At 43.5% G+C, this 27,966-nt stretch overlaps 1 protein-coding gene across 4 annotated transcripts; it reads left to right on the top strand.

The window, feature by feature from the left end:
- The first annotated feature begins 590 nt into the window (after positions 1 to 590).
- On the top strand, positions 591 to 27,966 carry TRIT1 (tRNA isopentenyltransferase 1). 4 transcript variants are annotated; one of them, XM_088481023.1, is made up of 12 exons: positions 591 to 610; positions 7,408 to 7,653; positions 15,521 to 15,661; positions 15,748 to 15,843; positions 15,960 to 16,126; positions 18,350 to 18,492; positions 18,680 to 18,791; positions 20,888 to 21,000; positions 21,165 to 21,242; positions 25,849 to 25,958; positions 27,071 to 27,188; positions 27,419 to 27,966. In XM_088481023.1, the coding sequence occupies exons 2-12, from the start codon at positions 7,426 to 7,428 to the stop codon at positions 27,670 to 27,672; spliced, it is 1,560 nt and encodes a 519-aa protein (XP_088337149.1). In that variant the 5' UTR covers positions 591 to 610; positions 7,408 to 7,425; the 3' UTR covers positions 27,673 to 27,966. The 4 variants fall into 4 exon arrangements, with proteins under 4 accessions (XP_088337149.1, XP_088337148.1, XP_088337147.1 ...); XM_088481022.1 differs by lacking the exon at positions 591 to 610 and adding an exon at positions 699 to 813; XM_088481021.1 differs by lacking the exon at positions 591 to 610 and adding an exon at positions 1,404 to 1,721.

Below are 27,966 nucleotides of genomic sequence, written 5' to 3' on the forward strand. Positions count from 1 at the left end.
TTTAACGCAGGTAAAAACTCCGATATGAAACGTTAACTTCGACAGTGAAGTTAACGTTTCATATTGAATACCCCTCATTGTGTAAATACAGTGTGCATGCACACGGCATCTACTAACCTGCTGCTCTGCATAGCGTGTGCTCCCCCCAACTCCCCCCAGACACCGCAGGACAGTTGGGAGGTATGCCATAGGCATCTCCAGAAGTGTATGTCTCCACATTGGTAGCATATGCATCAGCTATGTCTACATCACAGGTTCTCAAACTCAGTCCTCAGGACCCCAAACAGTGCATGTTTTCCATTTCTCCTCACAGAATCACAAGTGAAACAATAAGCTCCACCTGTGGATCTTTTAAAATGTGTCAGTGAGTAACCTACCCTCCAACATGACCCATTCCATTAGGTACAAAACACTATGCTCCTGGACTTTCCACCTAATGTATGATTGCAGTCACCTGTGTTGAACTAGTTAATTGATGAGACAGGTGTTTCCCCACAGGTGACTGCAATCATACATTAAGAAGGAAGTCCAGGAGCAGAGTATTTTGTACCTAATGGAACAGGTCATGTTGGAGGGTCTGGAGTAATGATTGCACCTGTGCACCTGCTAGGTAACCTGGAAAATGTGAACTGTGTGGGGTCCTGAGGACCAAGTTTGAGAATCCCTGGTCTACTTCATCAGCCTGTATTTGCACCTGGCATATGTCAAGTTCAAAAGATATATCTCTTAATGTGTATATATGCGTGTATCTGCAGGTCTGCATAAGTCCTTGTTGCACTAACTGTACTAATGCTGCTTTCCTCCACTTTCCAGGTGAGCAGAAATAGCAGAATTGCATTAGCCTGCTAAAGCTCATATGCATGCATTTGCTTTCTGAACATGTGCAGAGTGAAATCACGCAATTTGGTACTCTAAACTGGCATAGTACACACAGGACATTTGAATGGTAACCTTGGTGGCACCACACATAGACCTGTGCTAAATATCTTTCTCATGACATTTAAAACATTAAGGGGTAAATTTACTAAAGTGAGAGTTCTTAGAACCAATCAGATTCTACTTAACATTTAAATAGCACCTTCTAGAAGATAATAGCTAGAATCTGATTGGTTGCTATGGTCAACATCACTTTTAAAACTCACTTCTAAAAACTCTCACTTTAGTAAATTTACACCTAAACGTTAAAGGAGCTGCTCCTTTCCCTTACTGGAGTCCCATGTACTGCACAATTAAACAGACTAGAGCACAGGTTCTCAAACTCGGTCCTCAGGACCCCAAACAGTGCATGTTTTCCATGTCTCCACATTGAATCAAGTAAAATAATTAGCTTCACCTGTGGACCTTTTAAAATGTGTCAGTGAGTAATGATTACACCTGTGCACCTGCTGGGTGACCTGAAAAATGTGAACTGTGTGGGCTCCTGAGGACCGAGTTTAAGAACCACTGGACTAGAGCATTGCAAAACCGGGGAAGCATGTGCAGCCTATGGGGGTATGATCATGCAGGTCAATAGGTGTAGATGATAAGTAGAGTGCTTGCATCCTCTTGTTGGTCTGCAGGGTCGCACCCCCAAGATAGGTTGCACCTGGCAGACATATTTGTCTTACTAAATTTGTGACTAGCTGAATAAGCAGGATCCATTTTACAGAAATGGATGAGTCTAAGGAAAAACTGCTTTAACATTTGGCCACCTGGGTTCCCTAAGGGAAAGAACTGAAGAGGTGAGTGGATGATGGTTTTATGTAACAATTTTCAGACAAATTACTTCTTTTAATGGATGAAGGTGTTATGACCTAAAGAATGTAGCAACAATGTTATTTTAAATGTTGGTAGTCTATATACTGATATGTTTTGTGAATAAAAGTGCTATGTTCAATTCTTGTCAAATTTACCTTTAACTGTAATGGATCATACACACGGTCAGATGTGTCAGATGAACGACTTTACAAAAGATTTGAACGATTTCTGACTGCATTAAAATGAATGGAATCGTCCAAGTCTGACTGCGAACACATCAGATGTCAGATATCGATATCTGACCATCGGGAACACGCATCGTTCACTTCAAACATGTCAGATTTTGCGTCAGATATGAACGATTGAACAATTTTTTAAATAGTTATCGTTCAGATCTGAAGAAAAACCTGACCGTGTGTATGCACCATTAGGGGTAAATTTACTAAGATGGGAGTTCTATTGAAGTGATGTTGCCCATAGCAACCAGATTCTACTTCTCATTTATCTAGCACCTTCTAAAAGATAATACCTCGAATCTGATAGGTTGCTATGGGCAACATCACTTAATAGAACTCCCATCTCAGTTATACCCCTTTTACACCAGAGCAAAAACCTGGGTTTTTCCTGGGTCTACCCGGGTTGCAGCTAATACCTCTTTTCCACCAAAAACCCAGGTCCGACCTGGGTTTTTGGACATGGCTCCAACCCTGGTCAGACCCAGGTCAGACCCATTTATACCCCTTTTACACCTAAATTCCGGGTCTGACCCGGAGTTGGAACAAAGTTCCTATCCGGATCAGACCCGGAAATTTGCCGGTGCTGACTCGGGATATTCCCGAGTCAGCACCGCTCACACCGCAGTCGTGTCTGCATAGTGGAAAGTGACGTCATCTCCAAGCGCCACTGAAGCCGGGCCAATCGGCCGGCTAGCAGCGCACTCCAGGTCTTCGTGACCCGGAGTGCGCTGTTCCCATAGCAGGGTTTCACAGGCTACGCCCGTGTTAAACCCTGCTAGTTACCTGGGTTGGATTGCCGGGTCACTCGACCCGGCGATCCAACCCTCTCCCCTTTTACACCAGGGAGCTGCCCGGGTTAACCCTTCAAAAACCCGGGTTTTAGCTCCGGTGTAAAAGGGGTATTACACTGCACCTTCGATCTGGGTTACTCCCAGGTCAGCCCTATTCACACTGAACTCAGGTCTGCCCTGCTAAACCTGTGAGGTCATAAAAAGTGGGAGGTGAATGCTCCACAACCACCAATCAGCTCATTTTAGGCATGACCCAGGTCAGATAACCCGAGTTGCACCGTTTACACTGCACCATTACAGTCCATCCTGGGTCCAGCCCTGGTAGCTACCTGGGTTGGATTGCTGGGTCACTTGACCTGGGTTATTTTTCAGGGACCCTTTTACACTGAGCTGCAACCCAGGTAGACCCAGCAAAAACCCAGGTTTTTGCTCTGGTGTAAAAGGGGTGTAAGTGTAAAAGGGTCCCTGAAAAATAACCGAGGTCAAGTGACCCAGCAATCCAACCCAGGTAGCTACCAGGGTTGGACCCAGGATGGACCTGGGTAATGGTGCAGTGTAAACGGCGCAACCCGGGTTATCCGACCTTGGTCCTGCCTAAAATGAGCTGATTGGTGGTTGTGGAGCCTTCACCTCCCACTTTTTATGACCTCAGAAGTTTAGCAGGGCAGACCCAGGTTCAGTGTGAACGGGGCTGAACTGAGAATAACCCAGATCGATGGTGCTGTGTAACCGGTGTCTCACCTGGGTTGGAACCATGTCTGAAAACCCAGGTCGGACCTGGGTTTTTTAGTGGAAAAGAGGTATAAATGTACCCCTAGGTATCTCAGTTTCTTCTAAATGTAACATAACATCTACATCCACTCACCTCTTCAATTCATTCAGTTAATCTTCAGAGCCCAGCCCTGTATTTGTGATTATGGGGTCTGTTCATTAAGGGCTACTTAAAACCCAGTTAATTAACATATGTTATCTCTGCAATTGAAACCAATAACAAGTATTAAAGGGGCAATTTACATTGAAATCATACCGAGATAGCTTGTCCAATAGGAGGCTTACCCGGGGATGATTTTGACCCATTAAAACCGCCTTCCCTGCTTGCTTAATGCTGCAGTAAAGGTGTTTGTACTGCACATACATGGCCATTGGACCACGCATGCAAATAGCAAGGGGCAGAACTATGGGAGACAATGGAGGTGCCTGCTGCCGGGCTCCAGCTCTGAAGGGGCACCTCCTCCATTGTCCATAACATATTCACCCCACTTAGGGCTGTAACTATGTACCCGGAGTGTACTGTCACAGCTGCCCAATACATGGCACCCCTTCCCGGCACCTGAGAAGCCACCATACACTAGTGGAGAACTCCTTGTCAGACCATCAGCTGCTGCCTTTGTCTATCTATAGCCTGTCTGCATGTGAATTGCTACATTACGGTGTCAGCGGCTGTGATGGGAGCACCAAATTATAACTTGCCTCCGGGCTTCTGGGATGAACTTACGCCACTGCACACAGCCCTGGCACTTGACGAGGGGCGAAGCTATGAAAAGCTACAATTTTGGAGGTTGCTAAATTGTTGCAGAACTGTGTTATTTAGCTTAAAGCAGGATATATCAGCCATTCACCCTTTGTTAAACTATACTAATTATACTAAAAAGTTGCATTAATCAATGTGATAAGCTGCATACACACACAACGATTTTTTTAATGAACGATTTGAGTAAACGATTTTTTCCCTTGAAAAAATTTACTAAAATCGTTTACTAAAGTTGTTCATTTACTAAATGTCATGAACGATTTTTATGAACTACAAACGATTTTTGCATATTCCCTTAATGAAAATCGTTGAGTTGACAAGTCTGACTGAACGACAAACTACAAACGACAAACTACAAACGTGAACGCGCATGAACGATAATCGTTCATCGTTTGACTCAGAAAGTGAACGATTTTTGCCATCAATTATCGTTAAATGATATCGTTTAATGATAATCATTAAAAAAATCGTTGTGTGTATGCAGCTATAACAGTTGTTTCTGCATAATTATGTCTTGATAAATAGGACCCTTAATTAGTACATAGCAACAATTCATAAAATGATACAAAAACTGCAGTTTCTTTGTAATTTTATGGAAAAAAAAAGCTTGATAAATAGGTCCCTAATTGATAGATTACGAGGGGTGTACAATAAGTTTCTGGATGTGCAGTGCATAGGTAGACACAATCTGACTGTTTAGTTGTGAACTGTGGTGCCTGATTCATTACGGATCGCTATTGCGATCGCAGCTGCGATTACACATGCAGTTCTGCTGTGAAAATATGCTAATGTTTGCAACTGCTTAGCCAGTATAGAGACGCCCACTATTGCTTTCTCACATCCGTAAAACCTCGCAATCCTGCGTATACATCGGTAACATCAATTAACATCGGACCCTCACTCAGAATTACAGCAGGTCTGTCCTGTCTCAGAAATGGCAACTCTCGTCGCTCACAGTGAGTACTCAAGCTGCAAATGCCGTTGCAGTGGCTAATTTATGCACGCACAGGGAACGGCGTTCTAACTGACAGGCACGCCTGCATTTCTCCGACCACTCCCCCATCAACACCCCCAAATGCTGATGTCCTGTCACTCACTCAGAGATGGCTTTGTATCTATGTACGTGATCGCAGTGCAATTGTAATACTGGCCTGTGTACGTGCACTGCGGTGCATACGCATGTGCAGTACGCACCATTGGCCGATCTGCGTACGCTGTTGAAATTGCGATCTGTCAGGACCTGTAATCTCTGATTAAAGTTCTTGTAAAATTTCAGGGCACAGAACTGTATATATGCAGCACTGCACACCAAAGAAGTCAGCTTGTTCCCTTCCTTCAAGAAACTTGTTATGGAGCTCAACAGAGGCCACTGGAGAGCCATGATCTTCTACGACAACAACAGTGGTCTGTGACAGCAGGAGAATTTTGACTGTCTGTGAGCTGCTTTTGGGAAGGAAGCACCGTCCCGAACCACTGTTTGAGTGGTTTGCAGAATTTTGATGCGGGATACGCTCCCTGGAAGACAAAGCGCTACTGCGGACCTGTGTCCGCCATCACCAAGGACAACATTGCTACCGTGCTAGCCATAGTTGAGGTGGACGCCAGGGTGACCATAGCCCAGTTAGAAAATGCGATAGGCATCTCATCGGGATCCATCTGCTCAATTCTCCAAGAAAAGCTTGGCCTGAGCAAGGTTTCTGCACACTGGGTGCCCTATCAGCTGACTCGAGAGCAGGAGGAGGCTTGGGTGACTTTGAGCCACAACATGCTGGAAGGTTTAATGGCAGTCACTCAAACTCTGTCTGGGAGATCATCAACAGCGATGAATCCTGGATCTACAGTTTTGACCCAAGACTAGTCATATAGCTATGGTATCACTCGTGCAGCAGCACACAGTCACTGGGGACTGGGACCCAACCCAATGTCTGCCGCAAGTGCTGGAAGCTATTTCCAGACGCGGTCCAAGAACTTGCACTTGTGGTGCCCTTCTCCATCACGACAATACACCTTTCCACAAGTCCAGGAAAGTGGTGGATTTTCTGGTTCATAAACGCATCCAGGAGCTTTGTCATCCGCCATACAATCCAGAGCTGGTCCCCTGCAACTTCTTTGTGTTCCTACAAATCAAGCACAAGATGCGCAGGATTTGTTTTGTCACCATAAGCTGCAGTGGAGAACTTCATCCAGCATGTAGAAGACATACCTGCTTCGGACTGGTCCAGCTGCTTCACCAAGTGGTTTGAGCGCATGTAACTTTGCATAGACTCCTCTGGCGAATACTTTGAAAAAATGTAATGTTCACTTTGATTGTAAATATAATACACTTTGTACATCCGGAAATTTATTGCACACCTCTCGTATCAGGGGCGTATTTAAAATGGGTGCAGGGTGTTGTGCACACAGGCCCCTGGGCCCAGAGTGGGCCGGCCCCCGCACCCCTTGCACACATATACTTACCTGTCTGGAGTCCGTCGGCACCGGTGTCAGCGCTGTAAAACGTCTGTAAAATTGCCGCCATGGCCTTTTTATCATCATTTTGCGCATGCGCAGAGCAGGGAAAATGGCCTCCGCCACAATTTTCCCGGTGACCTGCGCATGCGCTATATGAGTGCGCTGCTGGCCGCCAGGCTGAGAGGGGGCCCGTGACAGAGACTGCACACGGCCCCCTCCTCTTTAGAAACGCCCGTCTCGTATAAAGAAAACCATAAACTAAGAATTGACTTGGCCATGCTGAATAAGAATAGTGGTCCTGTACAGTACTGACAGCCTACAATGTATAAAACACTCATGAATTCATTCTGGCAGGTGTACTATGTGGTTTATATTACTCTGTTCATTACCAAAGAGTGAATTCAATAATTACATATACAAAAATATGGGTAGACAATTCTTTAGTAAAACGAACTGTACTTGAGAATGATGTATATAACTTTACACGTGGACTAACTGCAGAACATAACTATTTACATGACTAAAGTAACGTGAGAAATCTAACCCTAGGAATATGTCTAAAATTAGATCGTACAGATGTTCTGCAGACACATTAAAAATGTCACTTGATGCCACGTGATTAATGCCACTTGATGTTGTTATTTTGCCTCTCTTTTGTTAGTGGCTCCGTCACTAGGAAATGACTGGTTGCCAGGGGCTGGTCTTATTCCATAGCCGCCGCCTCCTCTCATTCCCGGCAAGGCTGCTGCAGACAGACCGTGACGCAAGGAAGATGGCGGCGCACAGTGTGAAACGCTGCATGCCTCTCGTGGTTATTCTAGGGGCAACTGGAACTGGCAAATCCAAATTAGCTCTGCAGCTGGGCCAGACTCTTGGAGGGGAAATCATCAGTGCAGACTCCATGCAGGTGAAAAGGACAGGGAACGAATGACGTGCTTCCTACACTTTATTATGTCCTTTTTTTTTTGCACCCTAGGAAATAATGACGTTTATTATAGTACAGTCTAGTAACGGTTAATGTACTGTATACACCAATTAAACATTGTCTCTGCTGACCTGTTTCCTAGTGTAACTTACTAACACCAATAACCCCCCTACTGAAGTCATTATTCCACGGTCTCCTATGCATGACAAACTGTTGCTCTGGGCCATCAAATGCAGAATGAACAGTAAAAAAGCTGAGCGATTGTCTTGTCGTAAAAAGTATTAATTTGTAAAGTCCAGATAATTATTGAACACTGCATCCAATGTGCAAATGAAGAGGAATTATGTATGCAGTGAGTCAGTATTGAGAAGTACAGACTATTCTAAGGAAAACATTTTTAAAGCCTGTCGCTGTTCCTAGAAATTGGGGACATCTCAAAACAGGGCGTAACTAGAATTGTGTGAGCCCCATAGCGTGAACACTAATAGTGATGAATAATTAATGATAACTTCATGATTACCATTTTCATCTTAATTTTTTAAAAACCTTATTTAATTTAGCCCTGGTTACTGCATTTGAAAAATAAATGGGAAAGCGACAGTCAGGTGTAGAATGTCACACTGTGGTGTTAGTATGGAATGCCACAAAGCTGTTAACCACAAGCCACAATGTTCATATCTTCAACTCTCCAAGCCTTAAAGCTTGGATGTCTAATGCCGCGTATCCACTAGGTGATTAAAATGAGCGATTGAACGATAACTTTATCGTTCAAACGCTCATTAATCGTTCACAAATCGGGCATTAAAATATTGAAAACGACCAGCTATGTGCGCTCCTGCTGGTCGTTTTCGACATCGATCATCGTCTGAACATGCGGTCAATCTGCCGATAACGACAGATTGGGCATGTTCAGGGATGAGGGACATATCTCATATATACTGAACATATCGTTCAGTGTAGGCACTACAGGGGAGAAGGAACGACTGTATGATTACAATGTTGTAATCGTACTGTCGTTCCACTATCTGCTAGTGGATACGCACCTTATGGGTTTTGTGTTTAGACTGAGCAATGTGAGCAGTTCTTCTACCCTTATTAGTGTTGAGTCTCTTATGGTGCTGCTTTTGAATTTTTTGTGGCTGTTAAATTCATCCCCCATAAATGTTCCATGGCGCCATTCCTTTCTGTTTGCATATCTATAATAATGTGTATTTGTGTAGTGTATACAGTTGTTTTCTGGAACTTCATTGTTGATGCAGAAGTGCTACGGATGGTCTATATGTAATGTGCCACCTATCATAGTAGCTGAACATTGCTAATTCTTCAGGGTCCATAGGGATCCACAGGGATACCATGGGGGTAATGTGGCTGGAGAGATCCAGGCACCAAACAGTTAAGGCTTTCAGCTCCCACAATACCTCGGGTCATTTACACCTCGTATACATCTTTCCTGGATGGATGCTTATGCCCACTCAAGTCAGAGTATGGCTCTGGTGCAAGCAGACCGGTAGTTACTAAGGCGCCTAAACGCAAGTTATCGTTTTATGAGTCTGCTCAGCATATGGATTCAGATGCATCATCAGAAAAATCAGATGATACGCAGGGTTCTGCTCCAGGGTTTAGCTCGGGAGAGGAGGACCATCCATCCTCAGTTGATGTTCCTTCTTTGTGAGGGTGGTTAAATCAATCCTAGATATTCAGGATGATGAACCAGCCATTACTAAGAATGCTCCATTGTTTAAACACCAGAAGGTGGTCAAAACATGGGGTAACCCGAATAAACTGTTTTATGTGCATAAAAGATTAACATTGTTGTATCCTTTCACAGCTTCTGAATGTACTAAGTGGGAGGTAACTCCTACTGTGGATGCTCAGGTGACGCACTTAGTCAGAAATGCTACGTTGCCTATTCCGTCAGCATCTTCTCTTAAGAATTCTACAGATAGGAAATTGAAATATGTCTTAAGGCAATATTTTCATAATCAGGAGTTGTTACTCGTCCAGCTATGGCAGGAGCCTGGGTAGCTGTTGAAGAATGGACGGGTATAGACTCTCTACCAGATGCTACCAGAGAACAGATGAAGTATATCTCCCACATACGGGAAGCAGCCTCCTATTGGGAAGAGCTGCAGTAGATACTGGAATTGCAGCATCAATAGTGGCACGCAGGGTCCTTTGGTTAAGATCCTGGAAAGCTGATACAGGATCAAAGAAGGCTCTGGAATCCTTACCTTTTTATGGAAATATACTTTCTGGAGCAGAGTTAGATAAAATAATAGCTACTCTGGTAGCTTCAAAATCTGCAGGTCTGCCCTACGGCTACATTGAAGTCTAGGCAGTTTTCTTCGTCCTCAAGGATGAACAAAGGAACAGTTTTACTCCAGGCCGTCTAGTTTCTAAGGCGTATGACAAACCCTCGGCCTGATGGGACGGGCCTCCTCCTGGTGGGGGGCAGACTTCTTCAGTTTGCGGATTACTGGTATCAAACACAACAGATGCCTTGGTCCGAGAAGCGGTTTTTCAGGTGTATGCTCTCACTTTCTGGAGGCATCCTCCCCAGAATTTTTTTTGCACAATTCCTCTATCAGGTGTGATCAGAGTGGCTCTTCAAGAGACCATTCACTCCCTGCTGCAGGCAGGGGTAATAATACCGGTTCCTGCGTTACAACAAGGAAGGAGTTATTATTCCAATCTATTTTTGGTTCACAAACCGAATGGGTCTCATTGCCCTATTCTAAATCTAAAAACCCTCAACAAGTTTATTCATGTTCCTAAGTTCCATATGGAAACTGTCCGGTCAATTATTTTGGCAATGGAACCTGGGAATTGTATGGTTTTCTTGGACATTAAGGATGCGTATCTACATGTTCCTATTACGCCATCCCACCAACAATTTCTACGGTTTGCTGTCCTACAGCAACATTACCAATTCCAGGCGCTGCCCTTTGGCCTATCAACAGCCTCTCGGGTATTTACCAAGTAAATTGCAGTATTTACCAAGTAAACAACCTATCTCAGGCGTCAGGGAGTCAGGATACTACCATATCTGGACCTTCTGATATTGGCACAAACTCCAGTTGTTTTACAGCACCATCTTCAGCTGACCATAGCCTGTCTACAAAAGCGCATCTGGATCATCAATTGGAAGAAATCCTCTTTTTCTCCAACACAGCAGATGGTACATCTGTGAGCACTTCTGGACTCTCGGGCACAAAGGGTCTTTCTATCAGAGGACAAGATTGCGGCCCTATCATTGAGAATACGCAAACTGCCATGCAAGTGAAGGGTATCCGTCCTATAAGCGATGCAGGTCCTAGGATCAATTGTATCCACCTTTTCACATGGTGGGATATGCTCAGTTTCATTCCAGGCCTCTGCAAAAATCGATTCTCTCCAGGTGGAACAGACAGTATAATCTAATAAAGTCTCAGAGGATCCTTCTCACTGCAGAGGTTCATCTCTCCTTCCTGTGGTGGCTAAGAAAGGATCATCTGGACAAAGGGCACCCATTCTGGATTCCAAATTGGTGCTTCTCACCACGGACGCCAGTTTTCGCGGATGAGGAGCAGGGACGGGTCATCACACCTTTCAGGAATGATGGACAAATCAGGAAAGTCATCTGCTAATAAAAAATATTCTGGAACTGCGAGCAGTATACAAAGCACTTATCATGACACAGGACCTGCTCCAGGGCCGGCCAGGCGAGATCCAGTCAGACAACGAGACTACAGTGGCCTGCCTATCTCAATCATCAGGGATGCACAAGAAGTCATGCATCCATGAAGGAATGACAAAGGTTCTGATTTGGGCAGAACGTCATCTTCAGTGGCGTCACAAGGGGTAACACCAAAGTGCAGACTCCCCCTTTGGTGACAGAAGCCGAGTGCTGGACTGTAGAATTACGTGCAGCACTCGGCTCCTGTCACAGTGAGGGAGCGAGCACTACAAACACACTGGTCCCCAGGGGCAGCCTGCACCTCCTGGACCACCCAGAGACACTAAAACCGGGGTTCGGGTGCATGGCCCGCCCCCACATGAGGCCACGCCCACTTGTCCCGAGGCACCGCCCTTTCCCCGGCGTGCGTGGCTATGCCGCGCTCATGCTTGTACTCTCGCACCAGGTGCAACTAAAGGTGAGGACGCCACTGGTCATCTTCCAGCCATCTTGGCAATATTCATAGCAGGAGTCCTCAATTGGGAAGCAGACTTCCTAAGTCGTCACGACATACACGCCGGAGAGTGGTCTCTCCACCTGGGAGTGTTTCAGCTCTTAGTGAACAAATGGGATCTACCAGACATAGATCTAATGGAATCACGTCACAACCACAAGGTCCCCAGGTACGGGTCCAGGTTCAGAGACCCATCAGCAGCATTCATGGATGCACTGACAGTAAGATGGGACTTCAAGCTGATGTATCTCTTTCCTCCAATTTCCCTCCTCCCAAGAGTCCTCAGGAAATTCAAGCAGGAAGGCGGAACAATAATACTAGTGGCTCCAGTTTGGCCCAGATGTCATTGGTTCACCGACATACAGAATCTATCCATAGACAGTCCGTATCCTCTTCCTCTATGGCAGGATCTGTTAACACAGGGTCCCTGTCGGCATCGGGACTTACCGTTTCTGGCTTTGACGGCGTGGCTCTTGAATCTTCCATGTTAAGAGCCAAAGGTTTTTCCAGTTCTGTGATTCAAACGATGCTTAGGGGACGAAAGCTTGCCTCTGCCCGTACTTATTACAGGGTTTGGCATTCTTTTCGTCAGTGGTGTTCCCACAGGAAGTATGACCGTAAGGTGTTTAGGGTTTCCCGGGTACTGGCTTTTTTCCCAGGCTGGTTTAAATCTTGGTATCCGCCTAGCCACTTTGAGAGTGCAGGTTTCTGCTTTTGGCAGTTTGGTTCCAGAGAAAGATTGCTTCATTACCAGATGTTAGAATTTTTTTTCAGGGAGTTCTACGAGATCAGCCTCCTTTTGTCCCACCAGTAGCACCGTGGGATCTGTCTTTGGTTTTTAAGGGGCTGCAAGCTCCCCCATTTGAACCTTTGGACTCTGTGGATTTGAAATGATTGAAAGCGAAGACACTTTTTCTCCCCGCTATTTCTTCTGCATGCGGAGTCTATGATTTGGCAGCGCTTTCTTGTCGCTCCCCATTTTTGATTCTTCACCGTGATAGAGCTGTTGTTCGTACAAGGGAGGGTTACCTTCCTAAGGTAGTGTCCTGTTTTTCATGTAAATTAAAAAATTGTTGTTCCAACTCTTCAGGCTCCAGACCTCTCCGTAGGTGAGCTTCCCTGGATGTAGTTCGTGCTCTGCGTATATATGTGGAGCGTACAAACTCTGTTAGAAAATCAGATGCTCTTTTTATATTATGTGGTTTTCACAAACTAGGATGGCCAGCTAATAAGCAGACCCTGGCTGGATGGTTACGCATGACTATCTCTCAGGTGTATACTCTACTCGGTCTGTAGGGCCATCGCGGGCTTTTAGTCGTGGTGCCTCTACTGAACATTTGTGCAAGGCAGCCACGTGGTCTTCTGTCCACACTTTTCTTAGTTTCTACGCCTTTGATACTTTTGCCTCTCAGGATGCTTCCTTTGGGTGCCGCCGGACACTGCTAGGGGTTCCAAAGGGTTGTTGGTCCAGGACCAAATGAAAATATATATGGTCAATGTGATAGACAAATTTAGTGATAGTGGCTGCCAATCATACACATACATAGACCTAAGGATGACATATATGCATAGTTTACTGAATGTAATCATTTTTGCTGAATTTCTCAACAAGAAACTTATGACCTAGGGCTGCCATGAAAAAAGGCTGATACTCCAGGGCACCATGATTCAATAACGTTTGGGAACCACTGTCCTATGAATTAATTTAATTTAATTTTCTGAGTAAACCGTTCTACAATGTCAGCCTGATCCCAAGCCTTTCCACAGAAAGGACTGGTGATGTAAGAAAGGATATGCTTCCTTTTATTCTTTAGCTACTTGAAGACTGCAAGGTTTCACCCTCAATGGCCAGACCAAATTTCTCATTGTGTGATACAAATGATCTTTCCCATAATCCATTTCAAACAATTACAAAAATGCCACATTTTTATCCTGTAATTGAATTCACTAGTTCTCAAGTAAAAGCATAATTTTTTTTTTTTTATACAAGATCTTTATTGACTACAAGATTAATAAGAAAAATCTAAAATTGATTTATAATAAATATACTAACATCACAAAAATCCAAAATCCATACGAGAATATAGGGGGCTTTCAGTTGTTTTTGGGCACATAATGGGAGATATTCAATTGTTTTACCAATTGGTGCGAGTTCTGCAGGTGCCTGTTACTTATTGTGCATGTCACGCTCAAATGCCCCGGGATTAGCCGTGTAAAGTGCCTAAACAAGTGGTCAGTTTGGGCACCCAAAAGTCCAACTTTGGGTGGATTTCTGCTCGCCACCTCTGCAGGGTGCAAGCAGAAATAATGGGCACCTGTGTCTCTCGCGCCCAGCGGCACAAACATTTGAATAGCTCCCGTCACTTTAGACTGGAGCTGCGGGTGCAAGTAAACAATTAAATTTACCCCTATAAAACTCGAAATATTTCAGTCAGCATCCACATACAAACAGCTAATTTCTCATCTAGAGGCCTATTCAACTAGGTGAACAGGTCCGTTATGTAAACAGCCCCATTACTGCTCTGGTGAGCTGCTGTAAAATCCATCATGCTCCGAAAATGGTTTCCTCCGGTTTTTGATTGCTTGGACTTAGTGCATCTTGGTAGTGTAAACTTACTAATTAGCGCCAAAGTAATAGTGGTAGGGCTAGCGGTACAGCCACTTTTTGCAACTTACGGCAAGTTAGAAACATATTTTCCGTGTGGCATAATAACCAGGTCTCCAAGTCCGTGTCAGAAACAGAGATCATTTGCCAAATGACAGAGATAATACACCATCAATTTTTTAATGATAACATACATAATAATAAAATATTTATATAGCTCTTTTCTACAGAATGTCTCAAAGGCCGCAATTCAATTCAAAGCAATGCTGAATAGCCCCGGGAGGGTAGCTCCCGGAGCTATTCAATTCAGCGCACTGTTTGGTCCAACCAGGGCCGGATTGAGGGCCACATGGGCCTGGAGCTGAAAATTACCAATGGCCTATTATGAGAAGCAGAGGAGGCCTGACCAGTGCTGTGAGGGTGTGACCAGTGCCATGTGGGTGTGTACACCAACTATACGCCCAAATTTGTCCGTAAATATGTAAAAGAAAAAAAATGCTTCATTTTGTGAGGTAAATAGAAATACAATTTTATGACTTATGATTTATGGCTGACCGTGTGGAGAGCAGATGGCCAGTCAACATCATGTTGTCATGACAATGGGCCTATTTTTATGTGGAGGCCTAGAGCTGTAGCTCCATCCGCCCCATTGTTAATCTGGCCCTGGGTCCAACAAAAGGATTTCTTACCGTACCCTGCTGAGGGTGCGAGGAAGAATCCGACTAAAGTGCCGGCTGCGTGGCTGTTTGCCTTGCTTAGCCTCGCGGCTGGCACATTAGTTGGAGAATGCCGGTTCTCATGACTAAATACCCAGGTTAAGTCGCAAAAACCGTCATTCTCCGACTTAGCTTCCAGACAAAGTTAAACATTGCACTAAATTGAATAGCGCTGGGGAGCTCCCTCCTGGGGCTATTCAGCATCGCTTTAATTTGAATCGTGGCCAAAGAGCTTTACATTTGCATGGAAATTACCATTTACACCTAATAATTCAGTTTGTCAACATTTTGATATGGGATTTGATGATATTTTGATCAGTCACAGACTGGAATGACCTAATTCATGGTGTCTGTTTCAGGTGTACCAGGGTTTGGATATTATCACAAATAAGGTGATCGCTGAGGAGCAGCTTCTCTGCAGACATCACATGATCAGTTTTGTGGATCCTCTAGTTACCAATTTTACTGTAGTTGATTTCCGCAACAAAGCCATGGCTCTGATATCCTTTGCACTCCCAAATTCTCCTTCCATTGCATTCATATACCTCTATCAATTGCTAGCTAATTACGCTCCTTATCTATACACATTGAAGATATACTTTCAAGAGACAAAATCCCAATTGTCGTGGGTGGAACTAACTATTACATTGAGTCACTCCTGTGGAAAGTCCTAGTTAATACGGTACGTGCCGCATGCCTGAACCACTTTCTTATTACTCCTTTGTCGCTGCATACTTGCAATTTTTTTTTGTTACTTTTATACCCTAATATATGAACTAAATGCTTCATGACCTACAGGCATCTGAAGCAAAGACCAGTGTTCAAGGAAATGATATGCAAATCGCAACTGATAGGAAATTAGAGCTGGAGACATTAGACAGCCACGAACTTCATACACGTCTGAAAAATGTGGACCCAGAGATGGCAGCAAAGCTACACCCACATGATAAACGTAAAGTGGCAAGGTGGGCACAGATAGCTGTATGAACACTATACTGTCTCCATGCAGTAATTACCATTTCAATGTATGACCTTGATTCCTGTAGAAGTACAATGAAATCTCAGTTTCCAATGCTTAAGACCAGGAGCATGACACTTCATAATAGGAAATTGAAGTAAAGCATATTTTTCATCTACATGTTGGAACAATAATATTAATAGAACAATGCACTATAATGATGCATGTAGAAGGCAGATGGTGACACTTAGAAAGTGACAACATAAGTAGGTAATACAATAGATCTCAATTCAACTAACTAAATGCATCGAAACAGTTGGTTTAATGTGGAAAACATTCTGAGCTGGTATATGCAAACTTTATTATTTTTTATTTAATAATATAAATATCACATAATATCAGAAAATATGCTCTATATTAAAGTTGACGTGTTGGAAGCAGGAAGGATGGGCAAGCGTAAGCATCTGAGCGATTTTAACAAGAGCCAAATTGTGATAGCTGGATGACTGGGTCAGAGCATGTCTCCAAACAGCAGGTCTTGTTGGGTGTTCCCGGTATGAGCCCAGGCCTCATTGATGCACGCGGGGACCGAAGGCTAGCCTGTCTCGTATGATCCCATAGAAGAGCTACTGGAGTACAAATTGTTGAAAACTTAATGCTGGCTATGATAGAAATGTGTCAGAGCACACAGTGCATCGCAGCTTGCTGCATAGCCGCAGACTCGTCTGAGTGCCCATGTTGACCCCTGTCCAATGCTGCAAACCTACAATGGGCACGTGAGCATCAGAACTGGACCATGGATCATTGGAAGAAGGTGGCCTGTTCTGATGCATTACTTTATGTTACATAAGTAGGATGGCATCATTTACCTGGGGAAGAGATGGCACCAGGATGCATAATGGGAAAAAGGCAAGCTGGAGGAGGCAGTGTGATGCTCTGGGCAATGTTCTGCTGGGAAACCTTGAGTTCTGGTATTCATGTGGATGTTACTTTGACACATACCACCTACCTAAACGTTGTAGACCAAGTACACCCCATCATGACAATGGGTTCCGGACTCTAGATAGTAAAAAGGTTGACAATGTCCAGAGAGATACCAGATGCTAGACAGTCAATAGGTCGACTGGTACAAAAGGTCGACACACTAAAGGTAGACATGTAAGAAGGTCGACAGGGTCAAAAGGTCGATATGAAAATTGTCGACACATATTTTTCATTTTTTTGTTTTAGGGCTAGGCATTTACTGGAGGGTTAGGCACTTACCCCGACGCTTAGGGTTAAGGGCCCCATACATGGTGCAATGTGCACCCAGCAATGCGATGTACGATCCAACAGCCAACATATCAGGCGGTCCCCACACACGTAGCGATCTGCCTGACCGCCCGATATGCCGGCCACCCTCCCCCCATAGGCAAGCATGAGGTCGATTCTCCACATCTCTTGTGCAGACAGAAAGATCTGGAAGAGGGACGGACGACCCCACGGGAGCGCTCAGTGGCCGATATCATGCCCACACACGGAACAATATAGCTGTTTTAATCTGTTGGGTCGGCCACTATATCGCTCCGTGTGTGGGGGCCTTTAGGCACTTACCCCGATGGTTAGGCACCAGGAGGAAGGGTTAGGCACTTACCGGAGGGTTATGGTTAGGCACTAGAAGGGACGGTTAGGGTCAGGCACCTACCCCGACGAGTAGGCACCAGGAAGGAGGGTTAAGGTTAGGCACCAACTATTTGTACATGTCGATCTTCTTACATGTCTATCTGTTAATCCACACCCCATGACAATGGTATGCCCTGATGGCAGTGGCTTCTTTCAGCAGGATAATGTGCCCTGCCACACTGCAAAATTTGTTGTGTGTGTGTCTTTAAACAAAATCTCTAAATACAGCTTCCCTGTAGTTAAACTGCCTTTCTGAATTCAACATTGTACAGCTGTGCTGTTCCTGTTTTTCTTTTGTATAATGTTCATCAGTGTGTGTATTGTAGGCTGGTAGTTGCAGAGCCAGTCTAGTTACATAATTCCTAACAAGAATTAACTTGCTTGTAACCCATTAGGAAATCTTTGTAGTTTATACTTGTACTTCTCCCTTCCCTAGGGCTGCAGAGGGGTAGGTCTCCAGCTTGGTTCATTTGCTGCTGAATGAGAGCTCTGCAAGTTTTGGGGTAGAGGACCTTGCCCTGTCCTAAATAAAATGCTTTATGACCCAGTGACATTGTTTGCCACACAGGAGTCTGCAGGTGTTTGAGGAGTCGGGTATCTCCCATACCGAGCACCTAAGACGGCAACAGGAGGAGGAAGGAGGTGGTCCATTGGGTGGAGCCTTGAGGTACCCACATCCCTGCATCCTATGGCTACATTCAGACCAGGAAGGTAAGAACGTGTCCTTCTAGGACCAAACCAAAATAAAAAACTTGATTTGCAAGAAAATGTGTAAGATGCTGAAAAGTGCTTGTTGTTATCACCAAATGTGTATGTGATGTAGGAAGATTGTTATTATTAATATTATGTATCTGATAGTGAATGTCAGTTGATTTCTGATAACATTATTGTGCCTCAGTTCTTAATAGCAGGCTATGTGCCAGGGTGGATGAAATGATAGAGATGGGACTGCTTAAGGAGCTACAAGACTTCCACAAGCGCTACAATGAGAAGGTCATTGCACAATCAGGGTAGGTGTTAGGTGTAGCACTAGAAAGTGATACAATGCATGTGAAAATTATGGCCAGGAAGACTACATTTATGATGCTGTAAAATAGTAATGACAGCATTGATGGGCTAGACCTTTTGCAAATCAGTTGATTGGACGTGTTCCTTATTCTTTTTACCCTCTGCTTTTGTCACAGTATATTTTTTACTTTTGTGACCTAATTTGATTATAGGATTAAATGGCGAAGGCCCGATCCCGTCCCCCCTCCTCTTCTTCCCTGTCAGTGACAGCAGCCTCTCTCCCAAGCACGCTGCTGTGTGCTGGTCTGCAGTGGGTCCAGGTCCCCTCTGCCTGCATAATGTGCATGCCTGAAACCATTAACCAAAAAAGAGTGCACAATGCTGTCCGTATATATACAACCTTTTAAGAGCAAGGAGCCGTAGGAGAGCTAAATAATTTAATGGGGTCGCCCTGACAGATCTCAGTTCTGCTTTTTTTAATACTAAGAAATTTTGGAGCTGGATCTGTACCAGATCGCCCCTCCTCCCTAAGAGAAAACTGTTACGCTGCCCCCGCACTCATGACTGAAATCCATCTCTCCACTCCTGTCCTCCCCTTCTTTACTATCTGCAGTGCGTGCATGCTAAAATGGGGCTTTTTACCTGCCCTCTTACCATAACCACCTCCTTCACCGTCAACAATGGCAAAATTAGCAGAGCATCTCAAGACTTCTGCCTTGGTGTCACAGTTGACTAACCTTTGTTTTACTCTTTACATCAAGTATCTGTCGCCTTCTTTAAAATATTACTAGAATATGCCCTTTTTGCTACCCATGGTGCAACCAAAACTTTTATCCATTCTTTCACCATCTTCCTCCTCTAATACTACAACCTCCTTCTATCTGGCATCCCCCTCACTGATGTCTCTACTTCATTACCCCTAAATGCTGCAGCTAGACTGATCTTCCTCTCTGAGCACCGTACAACCACCCCACCGTTCTGTAAATCCCTATACTGGCTACCCATATCCTCCTAATTTCAATGAATATTACTCCGCCCTTTCTACAAGGCTCTCAGCACCACTGCACCTTCATCCATCTCACGCTATCTCTAATACTCTCCCCTGTGCACTCTTATGTCTACCTCTGACTATACCTTTTCCTGCTAGATTGTAAGCTTACCAGTATGTTTTTCAGTTCCGCATGTCTATCTTGCATGTCCCTGGTTTGGGAAGTAGTCAGTTTTCCGACATTTATAATGTTGACAATATATTTGTCGGCAGCATGATGTTGAGTGCACTATGCCGACATGGTACAAATGTTGGCTAAACCATTGTAATTGTGTTGGCAGTATAAATTTAAACATGATGCTTTACCATCATGTTTAAACTTATCCACCAACACTGTTACAATGCTCTAACTAACATAGGGCCTGATTCAGTAAGGATCGCTATTGCGATCATAATAGCGATTACGCACGCAGTCTCACTGCGAAGAAATGCTAGTGATTGCAATGCCATTTGTAGCCTAACATAAGGACACCCCCTTTACCTTACACCAATCCATAATACTTAGCCAGACTGCAAAACCATCAGTAATATCGCGTACCATCGCAGCCTCACGCACACTTGCACAAGCCCTGACCTTACTCAAAAATTGCAACCCTCATCGCACTCAGTGAAAGCCCAAGCTGCGCATGGCATCTCAGTGGCTAATTTATTAACGCCCCTGGCACGCCTGTGTTTCTATGACCACTCCCCCATCACCACCCCCCAAACTGTACCTCCTGTCAATCACTCTGCGATGGGTCTGCATAGTCACCAGTTCGCAGTGGAGTCTTCGCGCATGCACACTGCGATGCCTGAGCAGAACGCAAAAATCGGCCGATTGCGTGCTTAATCGCAGTTGCAATCGGTAGTGAAGAAGGCCCATAGTACCATGTTGGCATACTCTGTTCGACATTGCCCTGCCGAAAAACTGATTGTCAATATTGTGACTGTTGGCAATGCATAACAATCCACCTGTGTCAGGTATGCTCTGTTTGCCCTGTAGTCTGGCGCTGTAGAGTATTGTGGCGCCTTACACATGGACAGTAATCATTCCCAATTTCTTGTACTCAGCCAGGATTACCAGCATGGCATTTTCCAATCCATTGGCTTCAAGGAATTCCATGAATACCTGGTGACCAAGGACAACAAATCCCCAGATCAAGTGGAGATACTATTACACAGAGGTGATCAGTGTTGTAATTGTGGGAGAGCAGTGTACTGCACTATTGTCATACAGTTATGAGATGTAAATCCAATTCTTGATACATTTTATGTCAGATGGGGAAATAGACCATGCATCTGTGTTTAATAGACGAAGGGTGCAACCTGTCATAAACTTATTTTGTAGGTATCGAGGCACTGAAACAAAGAACACAGAAATATGCCAAGAAACAGAATAAATGGGTGCAGAATAGATTCTTGAAACGTATGTTTCGTTTATACTTATTTTTTTTTTACATAATCCTGTGGTGCCTAACCTGAGTTTTGTGCCTCATATTGTTACTACATGTTAGCAAACAGTGGGGTCCTTTTCAGGATCTATGGAATGGGTTATAGCAAGGACAATGTAATCAAATAAAGGGCACAGTACCTACAAGGATTATCACCAAGTGTCTCTGAACAGGCTAGTCTGCCTGCTCTCTCAGGTGTGAGGCACTCAGCCACAAACAAACCATGCTTATATTAGCCATTTCCAGCTGCAAGCCCAATGAGCCTGTTACCAGGCTGAAAGGCCCAAAACCTGGAGTGTCCTGTGGATGGAGCCCTCCCTCTCCTCACATCCACACCCCCAGGACCCAAACCGGCTTTTCCAAAAGCCGATACTCAGGTCTGCTTACAAAACGTTTTTTTTTTTTAACACATAGGCCAAACACCTAGGACAAATGTACCTGCCATTGACCACTTTACCAGTGCTTCTATCGCAATATATATATATATATATTTGATAAAAGCCAGCAGCACACACCTGTGTAGCAAAAGCGGAGTGCACAGCACATGGATGGTTAATCCAAGACATAATGAGCCAGCACATCCATTTAAATAGTCAACAGAGATTTTTATCCAATACCAAATGGTGAAATATCCACATCATAAAGTGCATGATGAGTATCAGGGTTTGAGGAGATTTAATAGCAGCAAAAAGTGCATGGTTTAGCCAAGTCAGATACTTATCCAAGAGGGAGCAAAATCAGAAGTCCCCATCAAATGTATGGCGCTCGACAGCAGCCTTTTCGGTGTCAACCATACACCTTCATCATGAGCATGCTCATGATGAAGGTGTAGGGTTGACACCAAAACGGCTGCTGTCGAGCACCATACATTTGATGGGGACTTCTGATTTTGCTCCCTCTTGGATAAGTATGCTAAACCATGCAACAGTAGATGATGGTGCCCTCCAGAACGTACCAGGATAGGTACCACAACCCTTATGAAGGATCCAATAAAAAAAAGATCTGAAACGTTTAAATATAATTCCCGAATGTGATTTGCCTGAGTGCCGCCGGTCTTTGTGTGTGTGTGTGTGTGTAATCGACTGGCACTCCAAATAGTAGATATACAGCCAGGGTGCACTTCCAGAGGCCCTCATCAGACCCATAACCCGTATGCAAAAAGACGGCAGCACTCCATGGACTTTAAACAATAATCACAGCACGCAGCTAGGTATATATTATATAGCGAGAGTCTTGCTCCCATTTAGTTTCTGATCAGGCACACATGAGTAACTTTTAGAAATGATTTCCTTTTACCACAATCCGTGACTAGTTGCAGAAATCTTATTTTTTTCTCTCCATTCTATTGTTCCCTTACTGCATCACCTCTATCTATGTTAGGTACCAGGCACTTGCTGTATTTGCCCTTACACTGTAGCTGAGTTTTCTTAGCTGTGTGATTATGTTGCAGTCTTGTACTAGCTCTTCTCCCCACCCCTACTCCTCTTGGATTAAAGCCAGTGTCAGCAGCTGCTACTCGAATGTTGTGCCACAAACTGGAGGCTGAGACAGGTGCTCGGCTTGTGCGGAGTTTCACGTTTAAAAAGAGCAGGTGGAAGACAGGTTCTGTGTTGCTGCCTTTCTCATAACAGGCGGCACAAGTACTATGACATGCTACACTGTTTCATCATAATCCACTCTCTCTCTCTGAACTGTTGCCTGTAGCATGTCTCAAATCTATGCAGTGGATAATACTAACAGACATTAAAGCTTATTAGGGGTGGTTATTGTGTTTTCACTTTATTTCTCAATAAATGTTCTGTAAAAGATGTATGAGCATCACTCATGTCATATAGTTTAAATAAATCATGCTTCAATATATTGCTCCTAGTACACTTTCAAACATTGCAACAGTTAATGGTTTTCATATACACATATATATATATATATATATATATATATATATATATATATATATATATATATATATATATATATATATATATAGAGTAGAACAGAAAACTGCGGCACTCCCAGCGTTATAATAGAAAAACAATTTGTATTAGGCCATCACATGCCGACGTTTCAGAGCATAGCCCTTTTATCAAGGCAGCCCAAATACATACAAAAGACAAAGTGATAACAAACACGTTGTACAAATATTCTTACCTTAAATAGGTGGAGGGGGTCCCTGATCTGCAGTGACTCGGTACAGCAATACCCCTAAACAGCAACATCCAAATTTATCTAAATTGGAGCATCAAACCCGTATGAAGTTGGGGTCTTACCGTGATATAATCATACGTCCGGCAGACAAAGGCGGAGCCGTTGTTATCCAAGATCTATCAGCTTACCAACAAGAATGCATACGCCAATTGTCAGACAGGGAAACGTACTGTCCCCTGGCTAAAGATCCAACTGTGGAATTCAAACATGAGCTTGATGGGATTCTACACACAGCTGTACAACAGGGCCTCATTTCGGAGAAACTCAGGAAGGCTCTTAGTCAAGACCATCCTATAGCTCCAGTATATTATACAGTCCCTAAGATTCATAAGGATGCAACATTTCCTCCGGGTCGGCCTATCATATCGGCCAGAAATTCCATCTACCAACCTATTTAAAAATTCCTGGATTCAATTGTACAGCCCCTGGTTATGAAACAACCTACATATATTAAGGATACCACCAGTTTTCTTTTGGCATTACAGACCATTATGGACATCCCTCAGAATACAATCATGTGTGTCATGGATGTCAACAGCTTGTACACATTGATTCCTCACCAGGCAGGTCTGAATGCTATGTACAACTTTTTAATTAAGGAGCAAGTCTCAAATATCGATATTGATCTCTTCATGACACTGTTACAACTGACTTTGACCTGCAATTATTTTTTATACGACGGAACGTTTTACCAACAACTCCGCGGTTGTGCGATGGGCAGTAACGTTGCCCCTTCTTACGCAAATATATACATGTTCAATGAAGAACAAAAGATGTTTTTTTGAAGACTCTGACATCATGGGCGCAATATTATTATATTGCAGATACATAGACGATCTGTTCGTATTGTGGACAGGGGGGGGGTTGATCTTTTTGAGAACTTGATGATTAAAGTCAATAACCGTGATTCTCCAATTAAACTCACGTACCAATACAGCGGCAATACCATGAATTATCTGGATGTACAAATTACTATTAAGAATGGCTGACTACATACGGGGGTATATCACAAACCCACAGATAGAAACACGCTGCTATCGGCAAACAGTTACCATCCAAAACCATTAAAACAAGGTTTACCTAAATCACAGATGCTCAGAGTATCCAGAATTACAAGTGACCCGTCTAACATCAGTAATGAACTGGATAAAATAATTGACATGTTTGTGATTCGAGGATATGATTTAACAATGCTGAGACGCCAAAAAAATGAAGTGCTCCAAATTACACGGGAAGAATTGTTACATCCAACACCAAAACCTCATAGGGAAGTTATCCCTTGGATACAACGTTTCCAAACATCTAGTCCAGCTGTCCACCGAGCTAGTCGGGCATTATGGCCAATCGTGGCAACGGACAAGGAATTACCCTGCTTACGGAATAAGAAACCCATGGCTTGCTATGCTAGAGGCCGCAATATCATAGACATAGTAGTGCATACTGACATTACGGGATTCGCTAGAGCTGAAAAACCAACAACTCCTTTCTTACAACGTCTTCGGGATGCTATAAGTGTCTGCAGTGCACTACGTGCAAGCATATGATAACAGGGAATACCATTAAACATCCTCATAAGGACAAGAAATATCAGATACGATTTGTCCTAAACTGCTTATCCGGGGAGACGCTGCCAGGTTTCCTGGCAACCAGGTCGCGGCTGGGTGACGTCATCAGGACGGGACTTAGTCCTCGGCGTGGACGCGCGCTGCCCGGTCTGCTGCAGATCAGGGACCCCCTCCACCTATTTAAGGTAAGAATGTTTGTACAACGTGTTTGTTATCACTTTGTCTTTTGTATGTATTTGGGCTGCCTTGATAAAAGGGCTACGCTCTGAAACGTCGGCATGTGATGGCCTAATACAAATTGTTATTCTATTATTCAACGCTGGGAGTGCCGCAGTTTTCTGTTCTACTCTGCATATTTTGTTGCTGAAGGCACCCACTATAGATTACTTTTATCTACTGTAAAGCACGAGTGCCAGTCCGCTTGCTCAGTTTATTTATATATATATATTTGCTTTCCCTGTTTGCTTCCTTTCCGTTAGGGTGTGGAGACAGAGTTAATTGACAGCAGTGACATATGAGACAAACCCGTTACTGTTTCAGTCATATTTTCAAGTAGTTACCCATCAACAATTAGTATACAAACCATAGAAATAAATGATTTTGGAAAATAAGCAACTCATTAACTGAATGTAAGTGTCAAGTGTTACATTAAAATAATTGTGAAATTAATTAAAAACGGAGTTGTGGAATGTAATAATCAAAACAGCCTTTGTTTATTACAATTTCCCTCTTATTCATGTTATTTGAGCAATGTGTTTGTGACCTTTCTTTGGAGCTGAAATGTTCATATAATCTTTGCTCTATGTCACAGGCCCTGGACCAAATGTACCCAGTGTGTATGGGCTGGACGTGACTGATATTTCTGCTTGGGATGAGTGCATTCTTTCTCCTGCTATACAGATTGTCAGCAGCATTTCGCAGGTTTGAACTATCAGCTGACATTTTAAACCCCTTTTTTAAATCTGAAAATAAGGCTCAGATGGTCTATGGCTATGTTGTTCCTAACAGTAGAGCAGATTACCTTATGCATACAGTACTGCTATCACTATTAACAATGGAGTGTAGGCGGTAAATCCCTACCCTCCAACATAACCCCTTCCATCAGGTACAAAATACTCTGCTCCTGGACTTCCCACCTAATGTATGATTGCTCATCTGTGTTGAACTATCTAATTGATGAGACAGGTGTTTCAACTTAGGTGGCTGCAATCATACATTAGGTGGGATGTCCAGGAGCAGAGCAGTCTGTACCTGATGGAAGGGGTCATGTAGAAGGGTCTGTAAATTATAGAATATATGACCTACCTTCCAACATGACCTGTTCCACCCGGTACAAATTGCTCTGCTGCTGGACTTCCCACCTAATTTATGATTGCAGTCACCTGTGTTGAACTTGTTAATTGATGAGACAGGTGTTTCAACACAGGTGGCTGCAATCATAAATTACGTGGGAAGTCCAGGTGCAGAGCATTTTCTACCTGTTGGAGGGTCAGCTTTAATAGACCACAGGTTCTCAAACTCGGTCCTCATGCATGTTTTCTAAGTCTTTACAGAATCACAGGTGAAATAATTAGCTCCACCTGTGGACCTTTTAAAATGTGTAAGTGAGTAATGAACACACCTGTGCACCTGCTAGCGAACCTGGAAAACGTGACCTGTATGGGGTCCTGAGGATCGAGTTTGAGAACCACTGTAATAGACCCTTAAGTCCACATATCCATATAAATTAAGTATGAATGCCCTTTATAACATCTAATGTCAGATTGCCCAATCCTCCAATCGGATCGTAAATGCTGACCGACAGCCATCGATGTTCACAGATCCATCTGACGTTCAGGGAAATTCTAAATGTAAAAAGTAATAGATTACAATCAAAATATGATCTTGATTTCCAAATCAGTGAAATCCAACATATTGGTTTTCACTGATTCTCCAACCCCGGGATCTGATGATCGAGGAATTGCGACATCAGTGGTTGGTGTATGAGGGCCTTTACACCACAGTGTTTCTGTTGTTTTTTTTTATAACCCTAGGGCCTTCCTCCTGTCATGAAACCTCTCCAGATTAATTCTGACAATAGTGAGAATAAGAGAAGTAGCAGACTGTGCGACTTGTGCAATCGAATCATCATTGGTGATCGGGAGTGGACAGGTAGGTGGCAGTCTTTACTATTATTATTAGTGTTTACTTGTATAGCATGACCAAATAAGACATCACTATACAGATATTACTTAATTATCCATATTAGTTCCATTTACATTTTTTTTTTTGTACACTTGGAGGAAACCCATACAAACCCCACACAGATGGGGCTACTACCAATACATAATGCATACTGTAGTGGCCTTAGTTTGATGTAAAGTAAAATTTTTTTTCTCTAGCTCACACAAAATCCAAATCACATCATGCAAATAAAAGGAGGAAACTGGAAGAAGACAGAGGAAACGCAGAAAAGCGGAAGATGGGGCCCAGCCCTGATGCAGAGTGTCTACAGCCAGCACTAGAAGGGAGTTCTCATTCCCATGCAAGCTGTGTATTTGACGTGCAAGAGAAGAGGGTGTGCAACCACGGCATAAACTCTACAGCTGAGAGCCACAGTCATTCTCCGAAGCAGACATTAAGTGATAATAAATAATTAATTAGAGCCACTTTTTATTTATTTCTCCATAAATGACATACATGACTGCCTCTGTATAACCTTTATATGGCAAGCTGAACTCATTTACAGATACAGCACCTACAGAAATGGGAGAAGTGACTAAATCTATTTACACTTATGTTTCTGCTCTCTCTGTAATGTATTTCCAAACTGATTTGCCTGCCATGTTTATATTTAATGTTATTTGACATTTTCTAAGTAAAGTTATATGTTTTATTTTAAGTAAAGATAATTTAATTAAAAGAAAATTAAATGTACTTTTTACCCAGA

The sequence above is a fragment of the Taudactylus pleione genome, unplaced genomic scaffold, assembly GCF_031769625.1.
Source record: "Taudactylus pleione unplaced genomic scaffold, aTauple2 ptg000260l, whole genome shotgun sequence".
NCBI lineage: Eukaryota > Metazoa > Chordata > Amphibia > Anura > Myobatrachidae > Taudactylus > Taudactylus pleione.

What these genes read in the sequence shown, in the direction of transcription:
- TRIT1 (XM_088481023.1), top strand. Translation starts at nt 7,426, where the DNA reads ATGACTGGTTGCCAGGGGCTGGTCTTATTCCATAGCCGCCGCCTCCTC. An exon ending in GCAACAAAGCCATGGCTCTG is followed by an intron (nt 15,662 to 15,747) that starts ATATCCTTTGCA and finishes TTATCTATACAC; the next exon opens with ATTGAAGATATACTTTCAAG. An exon ending in GATAAACGTAAAGTGGCAAG is followed by an intron (nt 16,127 to 18,349) that starts GTGGGCACAGAT and finishes TTTGCCACACAG; the next exon opens with GAGTCTGCAGGTGTTTGAGG.